Source organism: Fomitopsis serialis (assembly GCF_022376445.1).
Source record: "Fomitopsis serialis strain Sig1Antser10 chromosome Unknown B0H18scaffold_383, whole genome shotgun sequence".
NCBI lineage: Eukaryota > Fungi > Basidiomycota > Agaricomycetes > Polyporales > Fomitopsidaceae > Fomitopsis > Fomitopsis serialis.
Genome location: NW_025955343.1, coordinates 1 through 17,515, shown reverse-complemented (window position 1 = coordinate 17,515; position 17,515 = coordinate 1). Strand labels below are relative to the sequence as shown.

The 17,515-nt window shown below is 55.3% G+C and overlaps 7 protein-coding genes across 7 annotated transcripts; 4 read left to right on the top strand and 3 right to left on the bottom strand.

The window, feature by feature from the left end:
* Positions 1–24: 24 nt before the first annotated feature.
* Positions 25–561, bottom strand: B0H18DRAFT_865748 (uncharacterized protein; the record flags this gene model as incomplete). Its single annotated transcript, XM_048039759.1, has 3 exons — positions 25–222; positions 281–454; positions 511–561. Coding segments are annotated over 3 exons (423 nt in total), but the record flags the coding sequence as incomplete, so codon positions are not given.
* Positions 562–3,226: 2,665 nt separating this feature from the next.
* Positions 3,227–5,429, bottom strand: B0H18DRAFT_1129295 (uncharacterized protein; the record flags this gene model as incomplete). The annotated part of the gene is made up of 6 exons (XM_048035406.1): positions 3,227–3,823; positions 3,879–4,511; positions 4,560–4,881; positions 4,939–5,018; positions 5,077–5,215; positions 5,251–5,429. 6 exons carry the CDS (start codon positions 5,427–5,429, stop codon positions 3,227–3,229), a joined length of 1,950 nt encoding a protein of 649 aa, XP_047884733.1.
* A 478-nt stretch (positions 5,430–5,907) lies between these two features.
* B0H18DRAFT_962671 (uncharacterized protein) lies at positions 5,908–6,546 on the top strand (the record flags this gene model as incomplete). The annotated part of the gene is made up of 4 exons (XM_048043126.1): positions 5,908–5,963; positions 6,187–6,223; positions 6,256–6,497; positions 6,543–6,546. 4 exons carry the CDS (start codon positions 5,908–5,910, stop codon positions 6,544–6,546), a joined length of 339 nt encoding a protein of 112 aa, XP_047884732.1.
* Positions 6,547–9,894: 3,348 nt separating this feature from the next.
* B0H18DRAFT_1172329 (uncharacterized protein) lies at positions 9,895–10,897 on the top strand (the record flags this gene model as incomplete). The annotated part of the gene is made up of 4 exons (XM_048035903.1): positions 9,895–9,973; positions 10,090–10,328; positions 10,501–10,593; positions 10,724–10,897. The coding sequence occupies 4 exons, from the start codon at positions 9,895–9,897 to the stop codon at positions 10,895–10,897; spliced, it is 585 nt and encodes a 194-aa protein (XP_047884731.1).
* A 1,123-nt stretch (positions 10,898–12,020) lies between these two features.
* B0H18DRAFT_1129292 (uncharacterized protein) lies at positions 12,021–12,319 on the top strand (the record flags this gene model as incomplete). The annotated part of the gene is made up of 2 exons (XM_048035405.1): positions 12,021–12,185; positions 12,245–12,319. The coding sequence occupies 2 exons, from the start codon at positions 12,021–12,023 to the stop codon at positions 12,317–12,319; spliced, it is 240 nt and encodes a 79-aa protein (XP_047884730.1).
* Positions 12,320–12,505: 186 nt separating this feature from the next.
* B0H18DRAFT_893924 (Acetokinase family-domain-containing protein) lies at positions 12,506–13,943 on the top strand (the record flags this gene model as incomplete). Its single annotated transcript, XM_048041386.1, has 4 exons — positions 12,506–12,882; positions 12,937–13,121; positions 13,173–13,213; positions 13,263–13,943. 4 exons carry the CDS (start codon positions 12,506–12,508, stop codon positions 13,941–13,943), a joined length of 1,284 nt encoding a protein of 427 aa, XP_047884729.1.
* A 3,053-nt stretch (positions 13,944–16,996) lies between these two features.
* On the bottom strand, positions 16,997–17,401 carry B0H18DRAFT_1089453 (glycosyl transferase; the record flags this gene model as incomplete). Its single annotated transcript, XM_048032262.1, has 2 exons — positions 16,997–17,205; positions 17,254–17,401. The coding sequence occupies 2 exons, from the start codon at positions 17,399–17,401 to the stop codon at positions 16,997–16,999; spliced, it is 357 nt and encodes a 118-aa protein (XP_047884728.1).
* Positions 17,402–17,515: the final 114 nt, after the last annotated feature.

Genomic DNA, 17,515 nt, shown 5'->3' with positions numbered 1-17,515 from the left:
GACAATACCTGGTTCCTCGAGACAAAGCTCGGCGCCCTTGAAATCCCCAATGGGTAGTACGAGGCAGATCGTGTCGTCCTTGCTATCCCTATGTGCGTACGTTGCGACGTTGAGGTTCACGACCAGGCTGACGAAGGGATTGGCGAGTGAACGGTGATGTTCCGGGAGTATGTCCGCGGTTGCTTCGAGATGCCGGTACTCCCCTGGAAGAACGTGCTGTAACTACAATGATTTGTTCAGTTGTGTGCGGTATGACAGCATATTGACAAACAAGCCTCACCTTGTGTTCGATCCAGCTGAATACGTCCCCGAGAATTGACTTCAGTGACTGGTATATGGATCGATGATCCTCCATGTCCTTGGAGGTATAAGGTATTAGCTGGCCGTAATTCGTTCTTGAGACGCCGGATCTGCTCATCATCTGCGGGGGTACATCATCCGGGGCTTCATGTCCCTATAGTATGGGATTACAGTGAGGTGAGTTGTCATTGAACTCGCTATTCCACTTACTTTCGTGCAATGTCGATTATACCATGAAAAGTGTATCGTTTCGAATTGATATCTCTGTGAGACGTTTGAGGTTGCAGTGTCGACCATCTTCAATGGGTCCTTGTCGAAACAGGCAATCAAGCCATTGATGAGGTTGCTTCGCATGCTCGCCGGCATGGACGTGCAAACGCAGGCGATCAAGGCACCTTCAGCGCCGCGTATAGTCAGCACATCCCTGCAGATATTTAACCTCAACACGACAATAGTGGTTGCAATGTGACTCACGGTACAAGCTCTAACGGCACGCGGACATACTGTTCTTCGGCAAATCTCTTTCCATCAACGTACAATTTTCCTAACTGCGTGATACAAGAAAAGCCATTGAGCATGGCAAAAAAACGAAGTTTGTCAACGTACTTGAAGTTCCAGGTCTTGAAGGCTCGTGGGTACCCTTGCATCCTGGGCTTGTAGTCGAGCATTTTCCGTCCAGGCAACGTTCCTGTCCTTGTCACCGCGGGGAGCAGGATAACGCTTGTTGTCCTCATGCTGAGCATCGTAAGTTGTGTGAATGACGTATACCTCGGTGGCAATGTTGTCGGACAGCCACTGATCAGCCGGAAGCAACTGCCCACCGTATTCTTCATGACTCGGGTCGCTTGCAAAGGAATCCTCCGATCTCAATGGTGTCAGCGGTGACGATGTTCCCAAAGCGCTCTCTTGTTCAACGCCGACGCTAGGGCCTCTACTATCACCGGCCAATGAACCAGGAAGGAAGCATGAAGTCCAACTGGTTTTGCATCTTGGTACCAGGGAAAACGAACTATGAATCCACAGTAAGGCATATGCTACACACGGCTAATACGGACACACTCACTTGAGCTTCAACGAGTCAAAGAAGTCGTCGGATGCGTCTAGATCACCACAGAGCAGGGTGTGACAGTATGGTCCAGTCGTCGAGCCGTCAGAATGATGAGTCCCGGTATCAGGCAATTGAATCGCCATGGTAGGGAAGCGTTGTCGAAGAAGCGCAACCGCGGGTATTATGATCTCCTTGACAGTGCGGCCGTTTTTTGAATCTATGTCTGCCTGTAAGCAGGGAGACAATCATGCCACAATAAGTTACTCACTGCCCGGCCACCTCAGTAGGTTGCCAATCTCCCGTGCTACTTGTCCATCTGCAGTGCCGAGTGGGCCTCTGAGATTCTGTGCCGCAATAAGCACCAGGGTGTGTATGGACCCTGCACATTGGTCAATCCTCTGCAGACCTCGTAATTCCCGAGGAAAGGCGGCGCACCTCCGCCGGCAAATCTTGCATACTTAATGCCCATGGTATTCCAGTCTTGGAATGTTCTCTTCTTTGGGGCACCCTTGATCTGTTCGAATTCCTGGCGCCAGATCTCGGTCACGGTCAGGTCCTCGTTCGTTTGAAGGAGGCTGGACATTGAGAAACGCTACCGTGAGCACATACGACGGCAGATTTCTCTACACTCACCTTGATATTCTACAGGCTAGCCGTATCATGCTGATCATGACCAGAAACTGGCCGACGTATCGAGCTTCAGACTTGATGAGCACCTCTCTGCCAAATCGGTGAGGGACTCGTCTTCCTTGAACGGAGCGTCTTGTAACAGAGCCATGCTCCGATATACCGCTCTGCCGGTGTCCAATACGCGTTCAGACGTGAGATTGGCTGTAAGCAGACTCAGAGACTTCGTGACGGCGGCCGACAAAGCTTGGACAGGTTCGTCTAGCGGATCCCACTGCAGAGGAGCGTGTACTACACCCCCCCTGTTACAATCAGGATCCCAGCGGTGTTGCGGGCGCAGACGCAGCAATTGTCTCGCGTTTCCGGGAGGGTACTTGTCCACGGCATAAGGCTTCTTGGAAACCCGAGAGGGACGTTCGGACCTCGCCGATCGCACAGGGCCCACCTCTGAGTCCTGGGTTCCACTGACGGTGCCGCCATGTGTCCCTGTCCGTACAGGTTAGTCCTGCAATTAACTGCCGGGTAGCAAATCTTACCGTTATCCTGCACTGCGGTGTTAGTTGATAGTTCCGCGCTATGAGTACCGTAACCAGTGCGTTTCTGAGATGTCGACACTACTGAACTTGAAGGAGCTTGTTCACTTGAATTAGTATGCCCTACAGCCGGGCCCGCTGTCCAATCAGGTTATTTTTATTCTTTGCACCTGAAAAAGTGCAGACAACTCACCAGCAAGGGATGTAATGTAGCCGGCGAGCTCATCCCGACTTTCTTGAAAGCCTTGTGTTTGCTGAAGACGCCCAAACAAGGACTGTAAGGCAGGCGTGAGCGACTCAGTTTGGCCTAGTAAATTAACCAGGTCAGTTTGCTCGTCCTGTGACAGCGTCAGAGACATAGCCAGGCTTCCAACCATGCTGGTGGCAAACACTGACAGTGGGATGCACGTCCAGGATCCGGTGATCACGGGACTACAATGCCGCGGGGGGCCGGATGGTATATGGATGACAGACATATTCATTGAGATGTAGTAGTGGCGATGGTGAATTTTACATGACAAGCCGTACGGAAAATGTACAAAGCGGTGCGAAGGCGGTACGAGAACGATACGAGAGCGCGGTGACAAAACATGGGCATAACTATGACAAAACACGGGCATAACTATGACGAACGACAACGAACCGAGCTGAACACACAAGACGTGAAACCGGACGACCGAGATGTTGTACATGCTCTAGAGAGCTCACGCGAGATCGCTCAGCGACGACGATTGACGCCTTTCTGCTTGCCATACCCCTTCGGATCGTAGTCGGAGTCCTGGGCCAGGTCGCTAGGCCCTGAAGAATCGCTGGAGAACGATATATCCCCCTGCGCCTCCGGGTCCGAATCGGGCACGATGTCGTCAGGGACCGTCTCCCCGTAGCACATCCTCTTGAGCTCCCTGTCGGCCTCGTCGTAGTTCTTGTCTTCAACGTGCTTCCTGACTAGTCTGCTGTGCGCAAGAGCTTCTTGCAAGGGGACTGCGGCGTAGCTCTGATGGGCCGTCTGGACTTCGTCGGGTTGGCCCTTGGCTATGCGCTCCAGCGCCGAGTCCCTCGCGGCGTCGCGAAGCTCAGCGAACATCACGGCGGATGGATCGCTGATGGATGGCTCCCGAAAATTGAAGACGTCCTCCTGCTCACCAAGTCGCCTGATCTTTTCCCGGTCATGGCGTAGCCAGTCCAGGCACAGGACCGCATGCTTGAAGATTTGATGTCGCATCTCCCCCATGATGGGGTCCCATGTCTCGGAGAAGAAGAGGTCGCGTTGTGCGAGCTCCGCCGCCGAGGCCGTCTTCCAGTTTGATCGCACGGGCTGCATACAAACGTCAACCATTGATGCTGATATTGAGTTGTGTTCAACTACTTACCAGGGCCTTGTAACAGTCTACCCAGTCCTTCATCGTGAAGGATCTCGCCCTCGTCATCAAGAGCCTGCCGTCGGCAGGCCCTTGGAACGCCATCAGATACGCGTGCGTACGCCCGACATAGATCTCGCCCTTGTGTGCCCACCCACCGGAGACGCAGTCGTCTGGGAGAGGGAGCTCCTGCAAAATGTTGCCGGTGGGAGGGTGGAAGGTATCCCCGAGAGCCTTCTTGGTCTGCGCAGGTGTCATCTCGTCGATGATCACGACAACATGCGCTGACGCCAGGTATATCTTCGGAGCTGATTTCTTCTCTCCCGCTGGCGCCCCGTCGTCGACTTGTGAGCCGGCTCCTGGCTGCGAAAGGGTGAGAGACGACAAGTCGGAGAGTTCACCGTGTGCGTCGAAAACTGCACCGCCGGCTCCAGCCTGAGACTGGGACCCCTCATCACTGAGCGACGTGAGTGCCGAGAGCGACGATCCACCCCCTGAACCCGAACCCGCATCCGAACCAGAACTATCCGCACCCTTGCTCGCCGCCGCCTCCGCTGCCGCCGTCCCCGCTGCCGCCTCGGTCTCGGCAGGTACAACCACGCATGGGGTGTGCTGGTCCGTGCTGATGACCATGCGCTTCGCCGTCTGCCGGTCCAGTGAGCCAGCGTGAGGTAAAATGATCAGGTCACTTACCTTCTCCAAGACCGCCTTGCGGGACTGGGTGTGCGCATTCTCCACCGACAGAAGGTCAAAGTCGTACTGCCTCGTCCTCGCCACCTTCGGTCTGAAAACCAACCTGATCGTGAGGTCAGGCACCGTCAATTGCCCCGCCGAGATCACGGTGTTGTCCGTAAGCCTCTGCAGCGTCGAGTGGACGAGGTGCTCGCGGAGTAGATCCATCCATGGCGTGATCACCGGCTCGATCAACATGGTGTCGATCATTGGGAGTATGACTTGATGAAGGGGCCCGGGGGACCCGGAGATGAGGCGGTTGGTGGTCATATCGTAGTCGAACCTGCATGAGAGATTCTTAAGCTGCTATGAACCGTGAACACCGCAAATTCAAGCTTACCAAAAATAACGGAGGAGATTCGAATGGTGGATGAGGAACCCCCTTAGCTGCACCCACTCTTGCGGTGAAAGCCTGGTTTCCTGATGTTGCACTGCCAGTTAAATCGTATACATACAACGCAACCGAATATATACTTACCCTGGCGTGGCAGTAGACTTTTGGAAACTCTGGGTCCTGCAGTAATGCGCCAAAGACCCGTCGAGTGATGGGCCAGTTGTGCAGCACCTCAATGTTAATTTCTTCGTCGTCGCTCGATGTGATATCAGAAGGGGGGGCGCTGCTCAACAGTCAGTAGTGGTTAAGCTGACGGACTCAGGAGTCGGGAACTTACGTGTAATTGGAAGCTCTGTAAAGATGCTGTACTTCCCCCCGAAGTGCGAGTCCGTTGCAGAAAACTGAAAATCCGGAGAGCCGGGGTGCACAGAGGGGCACTCGTCCCGAGGGCTGAGGCCGTTGTACGCCTGGGCGAAGGAATGAGCGGGGACCTGCATGACTCAGGGAGGCAGCGCTGTAACGCAAAGGGAACACACTTATCGTGCCGTTATGTAACCGGGACGATGCGGCCCCTTTCAGAGGTCAAGTGACCCGGTTACAGCCGGGGACCGTTACTTGCAATGCCATCCGACGATGCACATGGAAAGGCCGCCCTGGTACTAGTCCCGATTTGGACGGCGCGGGGTCACCGCGCGGTCCAGATCGGGACATGCTAATAATAGCATGGGCAGGGATGGGGGTGGTACAAGATAGGCGTGAACGCGCGTACTCGTACTCGTGCAGGCAAGGAATATGTTACAACGGCATGTCCCATTTGATCGGAAATGTGCTCTAGCGTATCTTTGAACTCACCTAATATACTAGTATATGGACAACACCGGCGTTGGCTTTGAGTCAGACAGAAATAAGTCAGACAACGTAATAGGAGCCATGAAGACAAACTCACTATACTAGGCCCTATGCTTGAGACCGTCAATGCAACGAGCTTCACTGGAGATCGCTGGTTCTGTTGTGGTGAGCAAAAGGCACAGGTAAGTAGAGAGGCCCACTAGATCTACGCACTGTATGTATGGCTTTGCGGCAAGGAGCAGAAGAGAGAGAGAAACAAGGCGCCTGAGAGAACGCCCAAACGAGCGCTGCCTGTCAAGATCAGCTGGGACTCTTGCGCAAGCGAGAAAGGAATGCAGGGGGTCCCACTCCAACACTGACACGTCCCTCACCGCTCGGTTTTTCCCCAAAAAACCCTACCTTCAGCTTTTTCCACTCTGTATTCGCTCCTGACACTGCACCGGTGAGTCAAAACCGCTCTCTTACCGTTGGAAGAGCCTCAAATATGCGTCAGGGATGCCTAAGAGGCGGTTATTTTCTTTGGCCGACTTGTTGGGCCCAACATGTGACGCATGCAACCGACCATTCGACAGCATGCAAGGCCTCATTTCCCATCAATCTACCAGCCGCAGTTGTGCGTGGTACAAGAAGGGAAAGCTGCGGGAACTTAACCGGGACGAGGAGCCTCTGTCCGACGCATCTGGGGATGAAATTGAGGAAATTGAGGACCGGTCAAGGTGCGCAATCTGTATTGTGTGTTAATGTTGTTTAACTGACCGCAGATAAGGCACTCTACTCCACAACGCGAGCATAGCATAGACGATTCAAGTCACGAAGACGTACAGTATTCTCAAGGTGAGCTATTCACGCAGTCTGTGTATGAGTCAGCGCTTATGACACATCTACAGATTTCGGTCATGAAGAGCAGTCAGAAGAAGAAAGCGATGAAGAGAGCGACAAAGATGAGGAATACGACGAGTTATATCACTTCGTTCCTATTGCTGGACCCAGCCGCGTCGCATCAACATCTTCCGCACCATCCACGTCTTCACCGTCAGCACCAAAACGGCGTACGGCCGTCTCACTGGATGACGATGAAGACGAACGGGTTGAAGAAGTAAATAGGGATGCTGGTAAAGTCAAGGGTGAGGGAGAGACGGTCAGGGAGATGTGGAGAAAACACTTCTCCCGTGAGACCGAAGGTGCCGGTGCCGGTGAGTACCCATTTGTCTAGATCTTGAAGTACTTTGCTCATCCTGACAAACTTGTAGATGTGCAAGACCACACGTCTGCGGGTGCGGTATGGGATCCATTCAGTGGCGAGACGGACTGGGAGATAGCCAAATGGTTCATCAAGGAGGGGATAGGGCAAGGTGCTGTGGATCGTTTTCTGCGCATACCTCAAGTAAGTATTATTGTATCTCTATGACTGGACTCGGAGAAGCTCACCCAATGTACACGTCAGGTTAAAGATAAGCTAGGCTTGTCATACCACAACAATAGAGCACTGTTACAGAAAGTCGATGCCATCCCGGAGAGGGCTGGTTGGCAGGAGCGATGGATCTCATTCAAGGATCGGCCTGGTGAGACGCACCTTGTCCAATTCCGCGACATCATACAGGCCATCAAGGCCTTGCTAGGCAACCCAGCTCACGCGGACCGCATCGTTTACCGGCCCAGTAGGATATTCTCAAACTCTACGCGTAAGAATCGAATTTATACGGAGATGTGGACTGGAAAATGGTGGAACGCGGTTCAGGTAAGTACGTCCGCCTACTACACTCATTCTATTTTACTCAGAATAGTACAAACAACCAGAGCCTCCTCCCTAGTGGATCAGCCGTAGCACCAGTCATCATTGCAACCGACAAGACTCAACTCACCCAATTCTCGGGCAGCAAGGCCGCTTATCCAGTCTACATGACTCTTGGCAACATACCTAAAGAATTACGCCGTAAGCCGTCTGAGCACGCATGCATCTTGATCGGTTACCTCTCCGTCGACAAGGTCGACTCAACCGGCCTCACTGAGAGAAAGCAGAGGGCCTTGGTTCAGCAATTGTTCCACGCGTCCATCCGGATGATTTTGGAACCTCTTGTCCAAGCTGGCAAGGAGGGTGTTGACGTGACGGGCGGCGATGGAAAAATCCGACGAGTTCATCCAATCCTAGCATCCTACGTCGCTGACTACCCTGAGCAGTGTTTGGTCGGGTGCGCCAAGTACGGTACATGCCCTGTGTGTCAGTGTCCCGAAACTGGGCTCGAGGATGCTGCTGCGCGAATACCACGCACGCAGATATGGACCCTCGATGTACTCCGTAAAGCCAGGGAGAAGGGTGGCAGAGACTCAGCGGCCTTCTCCACTGCCTGCAAGGAGTACAACGTATCGGGTTACGCCATCAATCCATTCTGGAAGGACCTACCGTTCACTAATATTCACTCATGCATCACTCCAGACGTGCTACACCAGCTATACCAGGGTGTATTCAAGCACATTCTGGAGTGGTGCGGTGAAATCATGGACCCCAAGGAGCTGGATCAGCGTATACGCTCCCTTCCGCCTGCGTACGGCACGCGGCACTTCAAGAATGGGATCTCTGCGCTGTCCCAGGTCTCTGGGGGGAACGCAAGGACATCGCTCGTGTCCTCCTAGGGTGCCTTGTCGGACGTGTTCCCAAGGCAGCCATGCTCACCTTCCGTTCCCTTCTTGATTTCATTTATCTCGCTCAGTATCCGACTCACGACGATACGACACTGGGTTACATGGAAGAATCCCTGAAGGTATTCCATCAAAACAAGCACATTCTAAAGGAACTCGGTGTACGCGAACATATGAACATACCGAAGATCCACTCACTCCTGCACTACGTCGAATCAATCCGGAACCTCGGGACCACCGACAACTTCAATACCGAGATGTTCGAAAGGCTCCATATCGACCTCGCGAAGAAAGCATGGCGTGCATCGAACCACCGTGACGCCCGGCCCCAGATGATCAAGTGGCTCGAACGCCGCGAGAAGGTTTCGATGTACGATACGCTTCAGCGCAGACTCGGCACCGACACGAACGATTCCGACGCTGACGCTGACGCTGAGAGCTCCAGCGAGTTCGGTGCCCGCGACGCGCACGGAGGCAAACATCATACCCCCGGTATCCAGCTACCCAAACACCCTTCCGTATCCCGGCAATCCCTGCTTTCCGTCGAGGAGAAACACAACGCACCTGGATTTTCCTCCGCACTCTCCCAATACGTGTACTCGCTGAAGCTAGGCCGCCCACTCAGTCCCAAAGAATTAGAGAAGGCGAGTACCTACCTCCCGTTCGCCCGTCTGGACGTGTTCCACGGCTTCAAGTTCAGAGTCGCATCCCTCTCCGACAACAAGGAGGAGAGGGATAGCGTCAAGGCAAGGCCGGCTGGTGGAAGCCAGCCAGCCAGATTCGACACGGTGGTGGTCTTGCGCGGGGAGGACGGAGAAGCCACTGGAATGCAAGGTAAGTTCTGTTTTATTGTGAGCAAACACATGGGTGATTGTCTAACATATATGTACCAACTCTGCAGGGACGCGGATAGGCAGGCTGCGTGTAATCTTCCGACTGCCAAAGAAAATCCACGACGTACAAACACTACAGGAAATTCACGCACCTGCGGCATGGGAGCAAGGGGGACCTCTAGCGTACATAGAATGGTACGGTAAATTGGCGTCGAGTGCTGATCCAGTGCACATGATGTACGAGGTCAACAAGATGCCCGTTCGTGCAAATGGACACCCCACCGGAGAAATCGTGCCGTTGAGTTCTATTCGTCAGTCATGTCAGTTGATACCGCGCTTTCCTAGTACCGTCTCTCGCGCTACCGCGAATGCTCCTCAGGCTACAGTAGACTACGAGGATGCTTCTGTACACAACTGGACCTCAGACTCGGTGCTTGATCGTGCCTCCCGATTTTTACTGAACAATTGGGCTAGTAAATATGCCTACCAGACATTGTGGTAGAGTAGTCGTACTATACTTTCCGGGCACACAATATAATGATACACTGCTCTTATCGGTCGTTCACAGTCGTCGGCAGCACGCATAGTAGAAGCAACATCATATGAAATATATTAGTTGTACGGTAGAGAACATTAACTATCTATGACGGTCCATGACGGCGCAGGATTAGGCGGGGGAAATGCAGACGGGCGAGCGAGCAGCCAAGTAGGTGGGTGGACAGGTAAGCGGGCGAACGAGCAAGCGGAAGAATGAGCGGGAGAGCTGAGGAGCGGCGAACGGGCAAGCGGACATGCCGGAGAGCAGGCAGGTGAACATGCGGACTCACCCGTGAAACAGGTGGAACAGCAATTGAGAGAACAAAGCAGGCGAGAGCAGCCGCCCACCTCACGCTCGTGCACACGATGCTCGATCCCTCCACACGCGCGGTGCCGACGGGCGAGACGTCCACGCTCCCGACATCGCTCGTGGCGACCTCGCTCGGGCACCGCGCGGAGCCGAGCGCTCCATGGTACGATCCCGCGCTGGGACACCTGCGCACGCTCGGCGGGCGGGTGCTCGACACGGTGGGGTGGACGGTGCGAATTTCTCCGTGAGCGAGTGGGCAGCAGTGGGCGCGCGTGGCGTGCTCGCAGGCGTGATGATGGATGTGTGTGCGGTCACGGACACGATCATGCGCGACGCGTTCCCCCGGCGAGGACGTCAAGACCGTGCCCATCGGCGACGTCGACATCGGTGGGGGGGACGCAGGTGGATGGTGAGTTTGCGGAGGACGTGCTGCCGAGGACGGTGGAGGGGGAGGACCCGCCTCCGGAGACTGAGAAGGCGTGGCGCGAGGGATGGGTGATGGATTAGAGAAATCAATGGAGATTCGGAGAGGGCGCGAGAAGGGTAGGGAGCGGGAGCGGACGGCTTGGGAGGAGGCCCGGGCTTTCCTAGCCCCTCGATGATGTTGCTTGTTGACGATGTGTAGATAGCCATACAGCTCACTCTGCTCGAAGCAAGCAGGCTTGTATGCGGCGGGCTCATCAAGCTGATATCGGGGCTGTCGAGCCGGACTAGCGGGCACTCACCTGGTTTATGCGCCTCCAGCGATGCTCTTGGTGCACCGCTGAAGCTCCTACAAGCTGCGGCTCACGCAGCCTGAAGGTTATGTGCCAGCCCAATGTACACACCCCGTCTCTTGCAGATGGGCCCGTCTGCATGTCCTGAAGATCCGCGGTAGGTACGCGAGGGCGAGACAAAGATGATATCGAGGAGAAGAGGCAGAAGGCAGACGCAAGGGAGAGATCTCGGAGCAGCAAGAATCATCCATAAATAAGTATAAGTGTACCGTGTTAGTGGCTGCAATCTTACTGCAATCATTCGCTGAAGTGAGCGCTTCGCACTTGTATAAACCGCTAACTCGCACCACGGTCGACCTGCCCTCTGGCTTTCCTGCCTTTCCTCTCGCCTCTCTGCTTGCGTTCTTGCCTGTTTGCCCGGCTGCCTTCTCGCCCGGCATCCCACTTTCTCGCCTGTCCAGTTTCTCTCCCACTCGCCCGCCCTCTGAGTTATCTTCCCGTCTCTGTCTTCTGACCGCCTGCTCTGTCGTCAACCAGCCAATTTCGAGTCGCAGAATGTCAAGCCACTAGTGTCGTCCCAACCAGCCCGCGAGCACAGATCTAGAGTTGTTCAGCTGAATGATCACTGCCAGCCATTCTGCTACCCGCTCCATCCGGCACCGCTGGAAGTGGTACAAGACCACCATCACCTCTCTCGGCCACTCAACGTTCACCTGGCCACCCTCTTGTTTTCTTCCTTGCTCTACCACTCGGCTCTGGCAACGTCTGGTAGCGCCCACGCGAATCTGCTGGTACGCAAGTCAGTCATGCGACCAAGACTTGTACAACGCGCGCACAAGTGCAGTGTCGACCGAGGCGACCGTGCGACCCACAAGGAACCTGGAAGGAGAAGGATGAGAGGAGAGCGCGTAGAGAAGAGCGAAGACTCGATATTGTAAGGTATGCCCCTACTAGATGTACCCGCCGCCGCCATTGGGACCGTCGCCAGTCGTAGCATGCATATATCGACGACTGAGATGTCCGTCGTGGGCCCTGCTGGCCAAGAAGACGGCACTTCCGTCACTCGGGACGACTTATATGTCATACCTGATGCTACATACGGCAACACGTTGGCCGTGTATCGCTGCGCGTCTGGCGTTTTTTGACACAGTTGTGTGAGTGCGCCGAACCTTAAGCTTGATGTACACACTAACGACGAAGATCAAGATGACAACACGCACTAGTGCTTCTCTACTCATCGTCGAGTTTGCAACTTACTCACGCAGCCCCGTCATCGCGGTCTCCATCCTCACCGGCGAGGCGGTCAACCGGTCTGTCGTTGCTGATGTCCCGAACTCGCCCAACCTCAACTCCGGGGTCCCCCCTCCCCTCGTAAGTTCTCAGGTGCCATGAACCGTCTCATCGCTACTGACAGTCTTCCAATCCCCCAGCCGGTGTCCGCAGCGGCACCGGATCAGCCCTGCCAGTGGGCAGCCATCACCTCTCACATCCACCGTGCTGGATGAGCATCTCGACGTACATACTGCAGTCCACGCATTCGCGCATGCTGGACGCGTGCTGCAGTGACATTAGGTCGCAGTCATCAGCATAAGAGGTACGCAACGCTGAGCGACGTCTCCACGCACTCAACAACGCAACACCAGCCATGCCCGAGCATCGCCCACCGAAGAGCGGTCTCATCCTCGCCGTGAATGTGGGTCGTCTTCCTGAAGATATCCCTCTACCGCCGCGCTGACGAACGTGCGGAAAGCTCAGGACAGGACGTCGTCGAGCTGCTCCTGACGTCTAGCATCACGAACATCTCGTCACCAACCGCCTCCTTCACCTTCAAACTCGCGTCTCACAATGAAGGACGCGAGGCAAAGAAAGAGTCTGTAGACAGGATCAAGGACCACGCAGCTGCGTTCGCCTACTTCCTCGAGCATCTGAAGAACGAGAGCAAGATCAAACGGGAGTCCATCGTGCACGTCTGCCATCGTGTCGTGCATGGCGGTGACTACTTTGAGCCTGTAATCATCAACTCGGAGAGCTACCAACATATTGAGAACCTGTCTGATCTCGCTCCACTGTGAGTAGTTCGCTTGTTCGATACGTACGGACGTGCGAGTGATTGTCTATGCAGCCACAACGGCGCTGCGCTCTCAGTCATGAAGAGCACCATCGACTCTCTTCCGAAGGCGAGCTCTATCGCATACTTTGATACCTCGTTCCACAGGTCGATACCCCTGCACGTCGCTCGCTATGCGATCAATCCGGAGGTTGCCCATAAGCGCGGACGGAAGAAGTACGGCTTCCGTGGCCCGAGTTGTGAGTGCGAGAGCCATTGCGTTGAATGTCACCATTGAGCCACGTCCCCAGATGCATACATCCTCGGTGCTGTTGGTCATTATCTGCAAAAGGTGTGTCATCTGCTCGGTGTACTTAAACTGCAACCTCACATTCGCCTAGGACACGTCCGCTCTCAACCTCATCGTCATGCACCTCGGTTCCGGGGCCAGCATCTGTGCCATCCGGAACGGACAGTCTCTCGATACGTCCATGGGGCTCACGCCCGTCTCTGGCCTCCCGGGCGCGACACGTAGCGGGCTTGTCGACTTGTCCCTCATCTTCCACTACAGGAACCGCGCTGTATGGATCACCCACGACCAAACTGTCGACGTGCGTGTCACGCAGGCCGAGGAGATCCTCAACACCGAGTCGGGGTGGAAGGCGCTCACCGGGACGTCGGATTTCAATGAGGTCGTGAAGAACATGCAGGAGCACTTGCAGCAGCAGGGGGCAATGAAGGGCAGGGATGTCGTGGACTGGCAGAGCAAGGCCACGTGGAAGCTCAAGTTTGATCTGTTCCGAGTCGTGGACAGGAGGCTGGGCGGGAGGGCGGACGCAATCGTCTTCTCTGGTGGCATTGACGAGCGGAGCGCCGAGCTTCGGGAGGCCGTCGTGCGGAGTTCAGAGTGTCTTCGCTCCCGGCTCGACGAGGCGGCCAACGTGAAAGTGAGCCAGCAGGAAGGCGTGGTTGTCAGCGCGGGTAAGAGGACAGACTTGGATGTCTGGCGTGTATTGGTGTGTAGGATAGATGAGCAGGTGGGCAACAGCCTGTGGTCCCTAGTACTGGCAATGTACTGCTAATAGAATAGTGTGGTCAATGGGAGACTTCCTATAGCATACCAACAAAATCAGCATAGAACCACGTAGGTAACATTGATGCACTTTCTTAACTTGTTTCAAGCAGTAAAGGTAAGCGTGCACTCGTGGACAAGGGACCCAAGGTTAGTGGGTAGCTTTTATGACATGAGAGGCTTTTGGCATCCTTGGTGCACTTGAAAGAACAGGGAAATCCCATATTTACTTGGCAAGTATGGCATATTCCTTACAAGTGCACTCAAGAGAAATGGGTTTTTCCTGATGACGCGACTCCAGGAGCTCGCGGAACGTATCTTCCATATCGGCATCCCCAACATCGAGGTCTTCATGACCATAGGAATGCTCAACGCGATGAACGGCTACCTTAGCCACCTCCAATCGCAAGTCGGTACGTCCCTCACGACTTCAGTCACCTCGGGCGTCCCCTACACTTCCGTCGACATCGCCGAGCGCCTCGATCTCGAGCAGCGCATCATCTCGGACAACAAGGCGTCCTCGTCCGCCACGGCTCTCGCCGCCTACTCGAAGCCCGGGAAGTCGGTGCCGTCGCAGAAGACGTGCACCAACGCTAAGTGCCCGCGTCCGAACGGTCATACCGCTCCGGAATGCTGGGCTCCGGGTGGAGGAATGGAAGGACGTCGAGAGGAGGTGCTGGCGAACAAGAAAAAGGGGAAGGGACCGGGCAAGGCTAGCTCCGGCGCCGCCTCGGGGACCGACCGTGACAAGATGGGGCGGGCGTACATCGTGGATGGTAAGACCGGCCACGCTTATCTCTTGAGCACGGTCCCACCGGCATCCATGTCCTCTACCTCTCAGGCTGATGACGCCACGTCCGAGTCCGACTTCGCTGGGCTGACGACTGACGCGTCTCCCGAATGGCTCGCGTCTGTTGCTGTGCCGGCTGACCTCTTCGAGTACGACGCTCTGGTGTCTGTTGAAGACGAAGAGGCCGTCTCTCTGAACTGGTCCTCACACTCTCGGGCTCCGTCTGATCCCACGGCTTTCTCGGTGGCTCCAGTGCCTGTGGCTGCTCGCCATGTCTCTACTGCTGGGACTGAGCCCTTCGTATTCGACTCAGGCGCCTCCACGCACTTGTCTCCTCGTAAGGCCGACTTCCACGACCTTCGTCCGATTGCTCCGCGCGGCATCCGTGGCGTCAGCGGCTCCGTCATCTTCGCATGCGGCGTTGGCAAGGTCCGCCTGCACATTGGCCGTGGCGCTTCCATCGTTCTCGACAACGTCCTCTATGTGCCGCAGGCTACGGTTCGCCTGATTAGCATCTCGGCTCTATGCAGCTCGGCAACTCGGTACTCCGTGCTCTTCACCAACACCGGTGTTCGTATCCTCAAGCCGGGCGGGGCCATCTTGGCTTCCGGCACTCTCACGTCCAAGCGCCTTTACTCTCTCGACGGTGCTCCTCCTTCCACGGAGCACACCATGTACTCGGCTCGGGTCCCGACGCTCGAAGTCTGGCACCGCCGCCTGGGCCACGTCAACCATCGTACCATTCACGACATGGCTCGTCTCGGGTCGGTCACAGGTATGCCCATCATCCTCTCCCCACCAGCGAAATGTGAACATTGCATTCTCGGCAAACAGACGAGAAGTGCGGTTCCGAAGGTGCGGGTGGGGGAAAAGGCAACTAGGGTCCTGGGTACGGTGTTCGTGGACGTGCAGGGGCAGCAGGACGTGCGTTCCGCCTCTGGGAACTTGTATTCTATGAACGTTCTCGATGATTTCACGTCCCACACATGGGCTGTTCCTGTGCCATCCAAGGTCATTCTCGACCGCTTCAAAGCATGGGTCCTAGCTCGTGAGGTCAAAACTGGCGAACGTCTGGGCGTCGTGCAGATCGACAACGGCGAACTTCTCTCCAACGAGTTCAAAGCGTGGATCGAGAGTCGCGGCTCGCAATGGCGAACCACCGCGCCGCACACATCCGCACAGAATGGTCGTATCGAGCGGTTCCACCGCACACTGATGGACCGCGCGCGTGCTATGCGCCTGGCTGCTGACGCCCCGCCGAACCGCTGGGACGAGTTCCTTGTCACCGCCAACTACTTGTCAGTGCGAACTCCTTCTCGCTCACTGCCGCCTGGCGTCACGCCCTACGAGATGTGGCACGGGAAGAAGCCCGACTTGTCGCATTTGCGCGAGATCGGCTGTAGGGCATTTGTGCTCATTCAGAACAGGCACAACCCGAAGATTTACGAGCGGTCAGTGGAATGCGTTCTCATTGGGTATGGACAACACTCGAAGACGTATCGGCTATACCACCGCGGCACCCACAAAGTTGTCGAGTCCTTCCATGTGTCCTTCATCGAGTCGCATGAGGCCCCTTCGTCGTCCCCACCATCGCCTGTCCGTGCACTTCCTGCCCCCGTTCTGTCTGATGTTGTCGATTCCGATGACGATCTCGTGGCTCCTCCGGTGGATCCTCCTGTGGCCGACGTCGCGCCGCTGCCGTCTGCGCCCTCTATGCCAGCGGTGAACCAGCCGCCTCCTGCACTTCCTCCGGTGCTGCCGCCTCCTGTCGCTCGTCCTCAGTCGCCTCCTGTCCGTCGCTCCTCTCGACTGCCCATGCCGTCCCAAAAGGGTGCTGCCGCCTCGGGGGTCCCTTTTGTCTCGCGCCTCGATCGTACACTGGATCGTATGCGCGCAGCTCCGCGTCCTGCATCTCCTTCTGGCATCCCGGCTCCTGCTCTGCCTGCTTCATCAGGAAAAACACATTTTACTTGGCCGGCTTGACCAAGGCAAATGGGATATTGGTGTTGCTTGGGTGACTTGACCAGGTCGCCCAGCTAATCTGTATGACTTGAGTCACTTATAAGCCTTTCAAGACGTTTTCTTATTCCATCTTACTTCTTCAAGCATGTCTGGTGTCCTTCGCTGTTCTCACCAAGCCACTACAGGTAGCCCAAGTAAGGCTAAATCCTTCTACATCTTGAGCATCTTGGGATTGAGCTCAGTAAATATTGATATATTTCATAGTCTATCTAAGTTGTACGTTGTACATGGCAGACTCATACTAATCCTACTCAAAAATGAGAATGCGTTGAAATGATCATACCTTGTAAGAACAGAGGCAAGTATGCGATCAGGAACACCAGGAAGATACAGATGATACACCTATTAATCCACTGGAACACCGGGCTGCGGTTGTAGCAGCCCGCCACGCCGATGAACGCGCTGGACGATGTGTATTTGCAAAGCGTCAGTTGACCCTTGAGCGTTCCGAGGTAGACCACTATGAAGAGTCAGCTATGTGTTGCAGTGAACAACGGGGCCTGCTTACTCGTCGTGATGAAGATCTGCACGGACAACATAACCAGCATGTTATGGATATGGAAACCGGGATGACCGTAGTAGAACATCAGGAAACAGTCGATGGGCAGCTGCGTTCCGAGGTAGTAGTACTCTGGGCTGAGCATCTGCTCGCCCATACCCATGCCGCTCTTTGTCTGGAAGTTGAGGATGGTGCCGAAACCGAGATCACGTCCTTTGCCACACTGGTAGTACTCGGCGTGCTTGATGCGACCACCACGACCGAACGCGTT